The following is an 11524-nucleotide window of genomic DNA, read 5'->3' on the forward strand; positions in this document are numbered from 1 at the left end:
AGACACTATAGCGCAAAGCACCATCGCATTTTATCTTCACCAAACTGCAGCTGCAAAAGGGCCTTAAAATATTATACAAAAGATTTGTGCATAGAATGCAAATACAGATGTTTAACGATATAGATGTTAGCTGCTCATTATTCCAACCCTCGCCCTCTTCAAGCGCATGAAACCCAGCCTTCTACCGACATTGGAAATAACTATAGTTCGGCCTAATTTTACTCTGAGTGGAGGGATGGACACCTGAATATCCCAAATGCAAACAAAGATGCCGAGGAATGAGCTAAAACGAGAAAAGATTACAGAGTGAAGGCTAAATATTTTACCGGCATGGACGGCGAGGGTTCCATCGGGGGTAATAAAGTCCTTCTCTAGCAGAGCGCCATCAGCCTGTACACTATTATTCCCGTTGAGCACGAAGGGCTCCCCGGCGTTCGCGGGGGGCGAGGACAACGGAATATTTGTGACAGAAGCCGCCACCACCTGCGCAACGCCGATGTTGCTACAGTTCCGGCGAGCCTTTATGCTCAGCTGCCTCACGAAATTGGGAGGGAACCTCAAAATCAGGGGCGCCGAAGCTCCTGAGAAGGCAGCCCCGTTCAAGAATCCCTTCCGCGGGGAGCTCCGGGAGTCTGACCGCTCGTTTTTCGCAGAGCCCGAGGGATCCGCCCGGCACTCGAAGAGCGGCGGCGCTCTCGCCTGGCCTGCAACCTGTGCTCCCATTATCATGCACACATTTGCCACGGCCATGGCTGGTACAATTTGGCCCTCTGACAATTTCCAACGCCGGATCTGTGGGAGAAAAGAAAACCTGACGCCGGGCTTGTCTTGCTGTTGGATATTTATAAACCACTAGTGAAAAGTCCGGCCTCGTCTGCCGACTGGATTCAACCACTTTTCCCGTTTTACTTCTGCTTCACCGCCGTAGAAATATAAAATGCTTCTTTCTGCGTTCCATCCCACCACCTTCCAAGTTTATCACTACGTCAGATATTATTTTCACATACTTTAATTATTTATTTATGTGATTGTGGTTAAACTGGGGTTTAATTATTTAGTTTTTATTTATGTCATTGTGGTTAAACTGGGGTTTATGGTTTAGTTAAAATTATTCACCTAATTTTCAAAATAATAGGCTGGCTTTCTAAATTATAAATATGAAAAAAACTTACCTGGACCCACAAACGTTACATCTAGAAAAGGATTAGACAAACACATCGAGATGAAATGTTGTAGTCAGTCCCCGGTCCACTAATTTTATTATCGAAAGAAATGTGCAGAAAAAATAATTATAATAAAGAAATATTGAAGAGGTAATAATTGAATTTTTATACAACATAAGAGAAAAGTTGTAATCATTCACAAATGAATGAGTAATTATTTATTTAAATATTAATATAATAATTATTTATTTAAATATTAATATAATTGGTTAAGTTTTTAAAATACAATGAAAAGAAAATTATAAAACAAAAATATTTATTATAAATTTAAATTTAGAATAATATAAAAACCATAAGAAAAATGCACATATAAATAATAAATAAATTATTGTTTTTAAAAACAAAAGTCAAGTGGTAACATGAATTCAAGTTTAAGTCATCCATAGTTTTTAAATTTTTTTTTTTTTTTTTAAATATTTTTAAAAATAAAAGTCAAGTGATAAGATGAATTCAAGTTTAAGTGACCTATAGTCTTTTTCTTTAGAATTTATAGAGGAAATTTTTTGTTTATTGCAAAAATTATCTTGTATGATTTTTATGGAAAAATTTTGCTTTTAAGTGATAACATGTTAATGCTTATTTGCATATATGAATTATGTGATTTTAGTTTATTTGGTTGAAATAATATATAAGAAAATAAAATTATTTGAAATAAAACGATTTTTTATTAATATAATTTATTAACAACATATTTATTAAAATATATATATTATTTTAAAGTTTTTAATAAAAGTTATTTATTTCAAGTTTTTTAATAAATGTTTTTTATTTTCTTTTAATTATTTGTTAAGAAATAAAGAGATTATTTTAACGTTCACAAGGCTGAAGATAGCTTATGGGACAGATTGTTTCTTCATAGATTGTTTCTTCATCTGCTTGAGTTGAAGATAGCTTATGGGACACATTGTTTCTTCATCTGCTTGAGCTGAAGATAGCTTATGGGACAGATTGTTTCTTCATCTGCTTGAGCTGAAGATAGCTTATGGGACAGATTGTTTCTTCATCTGCTTGATGTATTCGGCCATTTTTCTGTAAAGCTTCAAAATAAATGCTCCCAGTTTTTTGACAAACCCCTCACTAAATAGATTATCCCAAGAGATAGCTGCATAACTTTCCCTATTGTCTTTGAAGGCCTCACATTCTAAAACGAAATGTCTTTTTTTTTCCACTTTTCGGGAAGAACAAAAAAATGCATACTCTTTCTTCCCACACTTCTTTTGGCCTTTTGCAGTGCCTTGTTTCATAACGGAGTTGATGAGAATTAGTCCTTAATTGAGCAATGAGAATTTTGGCTCTCCAAGATATATTGGCCTCTATGTATGCTTTTGGTTAATGACTATGAGTGGAAATAAACACTTCAATATGGTACTTTTTCTTTCTTCCTAGCTCCTTATCCCAAGTAGGCTTGTGGAACTTTTCCATAACAAAAGCTTTTATCTCTTTGTTGTTTATGGAACATCCGTTCAAGCAAATACCCCATTTACTAAAACATTTGTTGTTTTGTTGCATCCAAGTTTTTTTTCTCTTACACAATCTCTCATTAAAGACAATCTTAGGTCATATACCCTCTTCCATTTGCTCAATTTTTTTAAATACCTTATGACTCGCACCATAGCAATTGCTTCAATAGGAGCACTCCCTGTTTCACAATTTGTCTCCACTGCATGTTGGATGTATTGTTGACCCATAGTTCACAACCATAGTCCACTAATTTTATTATCGAAAAAAAATATAGAGAAAAAATAATTATAAGAAAAAAATATTGAAGAAGTAATAATTGAATTTTTATACTACATAAGACAAAAATTGTAATCATTCACAAATGAATGAGTAATTATTTATTTAAATATTAATATAATTGGTTAAGTTTTTAAAATACAATGAAAACAAAATTATAAAACAAAAACATTTATTATAAAAATAAATTTAAAACAAAAATATTTATTATAAAATTAAATTTAAAACTAAAATATTTATTATAAAACTAAATTTAAAATAATATAAAAACCATAGGAAAAATGCACATATAAATAATAATAAATTATTATTTTTAAAAACAAAAGTCAAGTGGTAACATGTATTCAAGTTTAAGTGATCTATAGTTTTTAAATTTTTATTTTTAAAAACAAAAGTCAAGGGTAACATGAATTCAGGTTTAAGTGATCGTAGTTTTTTTTAAGAAATTATAGGGGTTGCAAATATTATTTTATATGATTTTTATAGAAAAAATTTTGCTTTTAAGTGATAACATGTTAATGCTTATTTGCATATATGAATTATGTGATTTTAGTTTATTTAGTTGAAATATTATATGCGAAAATAAAATTATTTGAAATAAAACGATTTTTTATTAATATAATTTATTAACCATATATTTATTAAAATATATATATTATTTTAAAGTTTTTAATAAAAGTTATTTATTTCAAGTTTTTTAATAAATGTTTTTTTATTTTCTTTTAATTATTTGTTAAGAAAGAAAGAGATTATTTTAACGTCCACAAGGCTAAAGATAGCCTATGGGACAGATTGTTTCTTCATCTGCTTGATGTATTCGGCCATTTTTCTATGAAGCTTCAAAATAAATGCTCCCAACTTTTTGACAAACCCCTCGCTAAATAGATTATCCCGAGAGATAGTTGCTAGCATATCTGCATAACTTTCCCTGTTGTCTTTGAAGGCCTCACATTCTAAAATGAAATGGTTTTTTTTTTTTTTTTTTTTTTTTTTTACCACTTTTCCGGAAGAACAAAAAAATGCATACTCTTTCCTCCCACACTTCTTTTGGCCTTTTCCAGTGCCCTGTTTCACAACGGAGTTGATGAGAATTAGTCCTTAATTGAGCAATGAGAATTTTGGCTCTACAAGATATATTGGCCTCTATGTATGCTTTTGGTTAATGACTATGAGTGGAATTAAACACTTCAATATAGTACTTTTTCTTTCTTCCTAGCTCCTTGTCCCAAATACGCTTGTGGAACTTTTCCATAACAAAAGCTTTTATCTCTTTGTTGTTTATGGGACATGCGTTCAAGCAAATACTTCATTTACTAAAACATTTGTTATTTTGTTGCATCCAAGTTTTTTTTCTCTTGCACAATCTCTCATTAAGACAACCTTAGGCCATCTACCCTCTTCCATTTGCTCATTTTTTTTAAATACCTTATGGCTCGCACCATAGCAATTGCTTCAATAGGAGCAGTCCATGTTTCACTTAACAAGATAGCATAAGGAACTGCACTTTTAATCTTGAATTTGTTTGTAATCAAACGCTTCCGAATTTTCTCAATTTGTCTCCACTACATGTTGGATGTATTGTTGGCCCATAGTTCACAACCATAGAGAATCATTGGAATCTCTAGAAGCCCAAAAAGAGTTTGTGTGGTTTTCCAGTCCCATAACTCTGCCTCTCTACACCTATTTTGAAAAGCATAAAATGCTTTCCAACCCCCCAAAGTTCTTTTCTTTCTACAACCATTCCAACTTAGATTTTTGTTGAAGTCAATTCCTAAGTATTTGTAATCTGCAACTTCTTCAAGAATGTTGCCTCCAAAGTAGAACTTATGTTGGTTATGTTTTCTTTTCTTAGAGAAAACCACTACTTTCGTTTTGCTGGTATTGACTTGCATCCCCACACTTCTACAAAAATGCTCAAGGGATAGTAAGTGCTCTTGCAAACCAAGAGTCGATTTAGCAATCAAAATAAGGTCATCTGCATACAAAAAAAACCTTATAACAAACTTAGCCAAATAGATACCATCACCCCCTTGCGAATTTAACCACTCCTCAAGCTTGTCGATATATAAACCAAAAAGGGGAGGAGAGAGTGGGCATCCTTACTTGACCTCGATATCGCTTCTAAAACTTTCAGAAATGCCTGTTGAAGTTCTAATTTTGACTTTCACCTCTTCATACAGCCTATGCACGACAGCTCTCAAATGTTTAAGAACCCTAAGTTCCTCCATTCTATGCCAAAGCTTATCCCTAGGAACTGAGTCAAACGCTTTTCTAAAATCAATAAAGCAACAAAAGACTTATTCATTTTTCTCCCAAACTTTTTCAATGATGTGCCTTAAGGTTATACAATGATCAACTGTGGAATGTTTAGGTCTAAAACCTACTTGCCCTTTAGCACGCTTATCTCTTTCTTCTACCCACTTGCTAATTTTGTTTTCTAGCATGCTTCCAAATAGCGTTTCAAACAAAGGGTTTATCATGATGGTCCTATAATTGGATGGATTATTGACGTCACTGCTCTTGAAAAGAGGTATTGTCAAACTAGTTGCCCAATCTGTGGAGCCCCTATTGTAAGATGTTGTTGAAAATTTTTGTAATGTGAGGCGCAAGAATCTTTGAGCCCCACTTTAGATATTCGGCTTGGAGTTCAGCTAAGTCTTTTGCTTTTCCAACATCCAACTTCTTGATACCCATCTCTACCTCTTGCACCGTGAAGAGTTCAGTATCAGTGTTGACCAAGGGGGGAGGGTCAACCTTGGGATCCTGCTCGTAGAGTTGTCTTGCATAGTCAAACCATTTAGAAGCTGTAATACTATTTCTAGTTTGTATCTTTTTCAATTGGAGCTCCTTCCAAAATAATTTGGGATTATTTTTCCCAAGGAAGATTAGTTCTTCCCTCCTTGAAACCATGAAATCAGCCTTTTTCTTGTTTAATAACTTCTTGTAAGCTTTGAGATTTATGTTATCCTTGTTTGACTCTTTCCACATTCTCCTTTCCTTTTTGCATTCTTTGTCAAGCCAAGCAATAACCGGAAAGCAATTTGTTTCAGGCTTCTTAATTTTTGCTCTTTTGCACTTTGCAAGTGCGCATTGAATTAAATGTGTTAATTCATGACTATGAAGGCTATGAATTGCGATTTTCTCCTTCTCGAAGAGCCTCTCTAGCGTCATTTTGAAGGTATTACAATTTTATGGGGTCAAAAGAATTTTGCCTTGTGGGAGATTTTGTTGGACATGCTGAATTTTTTACTCTAATTGTTTCTTTCTAGTCCAAGAGAAACATAAATAAATTGGCTTGTGATCTGATTTTAAGTCCCACAGCTGATCTCCAATCAAAACTTCCTCCATTTTCTCACACAAACCATGTGAGAAAATTACATAATCTACTACACTTGCTCCATTGTAAGTATTGCAAGTGAAATTACCAGACTTTGCCCATCTAGTCAAGCCATTACAAATGACTAAATCAAAGGCCCCACATAAAGTAAGCAATTGTTCACCAAAGAGATTGCAACGCTTGTCCTCTAAAATTCTTTCCCACTGATGATTACTCTCTTTTGTAAGCCAAATACGGTCGCAATCCTCTTTAGAGTAAAGAATGTTAGCTTGCTCACTTGTAGTCCTATAATTGAAATCACCCATTATAAGGACTTCACCTAACCGTGAATATGTTGCAATATCCGCTTTTAAGGCTACAAATAGATCTTTGTGGTCAAGCCCTCTACCTTTGTAGATTTTTTAAACTTGTAGCGCAAAATAGCATGCTACAATTCTAATGTGGTTTCCATTTTCTAATATTTTAAACCAAAAGAATTGCTTATTTAAGTCTTCTTTTTCTAACTGAATGAAACGACCTTCTTTCTCCCTTACTAAAACCATGATACCCCCGTGCCCTTTGCCATTCCATGTTGCCTTGTTCCACACTTCCATCTTCCAGTATCCTTCAAACATATGTGTTTTGCACCCTTCACGCTCATGTGTTTCTATGAGGCAAATTATGTCTCTATCTTCCGCAATAGGCCCTAACCCAGGTCCTCGTCTCCATGGGTAACCTCTACAGTTCCAACAAACTAATCTTAAGGAAACCTAGGTATGATTTGATTGCTATTTATTTTGACATGCAAGACTCACATTTGAGTCTTTGTCCCTACTTTCCCATACTAAACTTGCTTCCTGATTTCTTGTTGAAGAGTTTGTTGCCTCTTCTTTATTACCATCTTGCTGGTTTGTTTTGGAAGGGGGTCCAAATCGCACTATCACAGCTTTTCCTTTATAAATCCATGCTCTCTTGCCTTCATCTCTTGCTGCCCTAACCTTTAACATTTCCTCCCTTCATTCCTCCTGGTGTTTTACAGTTAAATCTTTTCTAGGAAAAAACGAGAACCCCTCAATAAAAGTTTATAAATATCCTACATAAAAACATCATTGCTTTTACTTTTAAATCAATAAACAAAATTACATCTTACTTTACTTTTTGCAACTTCTCTAAATCAGTCACTTAAAAGTTCTAATAATGTTATAAAACTAACATTTCATTCATCATTACTTCTAGTTATTAGTTTTGTTTACTTTTTGCAACTTCTCTAAACGAGTCACTTAAAAGTTCTAATAATGTTATAAAACTAACATTTCATTCATTACTTCTAGTTATTAGTTTTGTTGTACTTGACTTATTTAACAATATTTCATGTCTATCCAAAAAAATATTTAATTTTATTATATATAAATAAAAAATATTATTTTGATATTTAATAATTAAATTTTAATATTCTAAAATATTTAGACTAAAAAAGTCTTAATAAAATAATTATACATTTTAGTCCACGGGGTCTTGGATAGATGGTGATTCGATGCTTGATGTGAAGTCAATAGTTCAATTCCCATGGAATCCCAGTGATATATTAGACTTGTTTCCCATCGAATCCCAATGATATATTTGACTTGTTTCCCATGGAATCCCAGTGATATACTGGACTTGTTGAAGATGTAGTCCTGCTAAAAAAAAATTATACATTTTTTAATTAAATTTTAATATTCTAAAATATTTAGACTAAATTTATATAAAATTATTAAATCTATTTATATTCTTTCGCTAAGAGATCTTAAATGTCATATATTAACTTCATGTTGAATGGAAAAATAATTACACATCTAGCATCTTTGAAAAACTTTAAAATCTCAATTATTTTTTATATAAATTATATATATAATTTTCTCAGTTGGTTTTTATATAAAAATATACATATAATTTATTTTTTTATTTAACATAGAAATATATATATATATATATATATATATATATATATAATTTTTGAGTTTACTTTAAATTAAGAAGAATTGATTATTATCTTTTCAACATGATTCAATTCTCAAAACTAACATAAAGAATAAAATTATTTAAATTGATTAAACAAATTTATAAAATTAGAAAAATCCAATAAGCAATTACATTTTTATTGATAAAAATAAAATAATAAAAAATATATACCTAATACGCTAGTGTTCATCTTTTTAAAATAATAAGTGAAGAAGTCAAAAAAGCATGGCTAACTGGTACGTTATCAAAGACTAGTTGAGGTCAGGGTCTTACCTCCTCACACAAACATGATCAACAGATCTTAGAGGCTCGACTTCCGACTAGTCGTGGTCGGGGTCCCATGTCCTCACGCAAACAATGAGTCTGACTTCCTTGAACCCGACTAGTCCTACAGGCCAGCGTTTGGCCCGAAGGCCCGACTCCGGACTTGCACATTTCACTTCCAAAATTGTGATTACAAATAAAAACATAATAAGTTTCCTTATGCAAAGCCATGTTAATGACCTTAGATCAAATATTATTTAAAAGTTTTGAGTGTTTGACAATTATATAAAGAATATTTTAATAGTGGTACACTTATTTATCAATTATTTTATACCAAATAAACTGTATAAAATAAACTTTAATGAGAATTGATCAAAATTCTTAATTTTAATTGCGATTTTTTTTTGTATTATGTCATTTTTTGCTAGAAATAAATGATTCTTGGCTTTCGAGTTGACTCATAAATGCGGTGAGAATGGAAGAAGCTCCACTTAAACATATATTTAACCTTATATTAACATTGACCTCCACTTAAATGGTGTTTAAACATATATTTAACCTTATATTAACATTGACCAATTGTACAGTAATTTCTTTTTAAGATTAAAAACATATTTTAGCTAGTTACTCTCTCATGAGGATAGAACACTGAGCTTGATCAAAAATACATTTCAACACTCACAAGTTTAATAGCGGTAATTTTAGATTTATCAGAAGTTTTATATGTGAAACTTCTGCTCTAGTATCCCATAATAACTTTCCAAAAATAAAATTAATCAACCCGCCATAAACTGAAGTGAATGTTCGAGAAATCTGAGTTGGGCTCTTTATTAAAATGATGCCATCCATTTTATTTCAATAAAAAATAAGCTCCATTTTAAAGTATCTTGCACATTGGTTCTAAGACATTAATATAATTGTTTGACGCACGTGATTTCAATATGCACCCACTTTAGAAAATTAAACGAATTTGTTATTATTCTTCGCCCATGAGAAAATGTGTTTTCACTCTGTAAACTTTGCTACCCTAAACTTTGTTCCAATTTAGAGGGTAAAATATTTAGAGAAGTATTAATGGAAAAACATGTAGTCGAAAGTGTTAGAGTCAATGTAGTTGGAAGTGTTGGAGTCGGGATTTCATTATGAAATGAAGGAAGACCAAGGCCTGACCCCGACCTCAAGTCGGGCCTGACCTCCTGACTACGCCATTGAGACCTACTGCTCCAACGTTAATAATTTATTCTTGAGGGTCTCTCAATTCTCAATGTGCTCTCTCAATTCTCAAATTTTGGGCTCCTGGACATAGATTTGAGGTCGATTTACGCATAGTAATTATGATCCAATGAAAAGCAGGTTTACACATAGTAATTCAAGTTGGACTTCTTTTTAGCTTGAACTTGAATTATTCCTTCATTGAAATCTTCATGGGTAACCTACAAGTAAAAGATAGAATCAACATTTAGAACTGCAACCCTTCTTAATGATAAGACTGACAATAATTCTAAATTAGTTGACAACCTATGTTCTGTATAGTTATCATTTAACTATTACCCGTGAAAAAAATGAAAACAACTCAGCGAGACATGGTAAACATGATTTTTTTATGTAACATCCCTAGTTAGAAATCCATGTAAAAAGTTAATAAAGGAAAAATATATAATACCATGGTCATGGGACACGTATTCCAAGCTAAATGGTGGGCAAAACATCCTAGTGGGTGTTCATTTCGGTTTATTATGGCTAAGTAAATTGGCAAATGCTTTGGAAAGGCAAAATGGCATTTTTGGCACATTTAATTATGAAAATAGTGGAAATTAGGAGAAAATGAAGCATGTGAGGAGGAAAATGAAGGAAAATAATGGAAATTGAAGAAAATAGAGGCCTCATTGGTAAAAAGGCTTATGAGGATCAGTGGGAAGGCTTGGTTAATGTAACATTTGGTCAGGTCAATTTTGGAGCTCTCTCATTATTCTCTCTCTCTCACTCTTGGACACTTAGAGTTTTCTTAGAGCACTTTGGCATTGGATCAAGAAAAGCAAAGAAGGCAAAAGGAAGGAAGGAGCAAGCAAGGAAGAGTAAGATCAAGCAGCTACAACATGATTCTTTGTAGGTATCAATTTGCATGTGTGAATTCCTTGCTAGATTTGGCATGCATGGTATTGCATGTGGTTCTTTGCTATCATGGCATGGGTTTTTCCAGGTGTGACAATGTTTTCAGCCTAGCCTTTCCATTTCTAGATAGCCATGGTGTGATGGGATTCTAATGTTTTGGTTGAGCTGGATTGTCAAATGGATTCGAAGCTAAGTGAGGTGGATCTTTGAAAGAAATAACATGTGGCCTAGTGATCCCTGAACCAGACTGTGGATTGCCGTAAATCCACTAACCTAGTGACCCCTAAACCGGACTGTGGGTTGCGGTAAGGGCAGGTATTGTGTGTCTCAGTGGGCCTAGGAATCCTCAACCAGTTAATGGCAAGATATACAATAAAGCTTAGAGGTGGTTTCCCTTTATTAGGCTTAGGAATCCTTGCCGGTGAATGGCGGGATATACAGTAAATCCTAGAGGGTGGAGTCTCAATTAGGGCCTAGTGATTCGGTGTGAATTGTGGTAAATCCCATAGGCTAGTGTCTCGGGTATGGCCTAGTGATCCTTGGATCAAACTATGGATTGTAGTAAAGCCTAGAGACTAGGAGACAGGAAAATTCCTCACGGTGTAGGTGGAGAAATCTGATGGCATCCATGCTTATTTTATGGCCTAGTGATCTGAGATGGATTGCGGTAAAGCCTGATTCTATCAATGAGGGTGAGGTGGTGTAGCCTCGGGAAGCCCTGGTTGAGTTTGGTTTTAAGTCCCACATTCATGCTTAGAATATGGCATGGGGGTGATTGGCTGAAAGAAAGATTTGGTTCAGCCAATCTATGGTCAAGTGGTTCGTGGAAGTCCCAAACCTAGTTGGCCTTTACATAATTAATATGAGGTTA

The 11524-nt window shown here is 33.5% G+C and overlaps 1 protein-coding gene across 1 annotated transcript in view; it reads right to left on the bottom strand.

The window, feature by feature from the left end:
* LOC149229450 (cystathionine gamma-synthase 1, chloroplastic-like) overlaps positions 1-932 on the bottom strand; it is an 80546-nt gene extending 79614 nt beyond the window's left edge. The window contains exon 1 of the mRNA XM_089378653.1: positions 327-932. Within this exon, the coding sequence (XP_089234779.1) occupies positions 327-750 (424 nt within the window). The 5' untranslated portion in view covers positions 751-932. The remainder of the gene's footprint in view (positions 1-326) is intronic.
* Between the last annotated feature and the right edge of the window lie 10592 nt (positions 933-11524).

Source organism: Pinus tabuliformis, chromosome J, assembly GCF_031772625.1.
Source record: "Pinus tabuliformis cultivar Carrire ecotype Pingquan chromosome J, CPIR1, whole genome shotgun sequence".
NCBI classification, from domain to species: Eukaryota; Viridiplantae; Streptophyta; class Pinopsida; order Pinales; family Pinaceae; genus Pinus; species Pinus tabuliformis.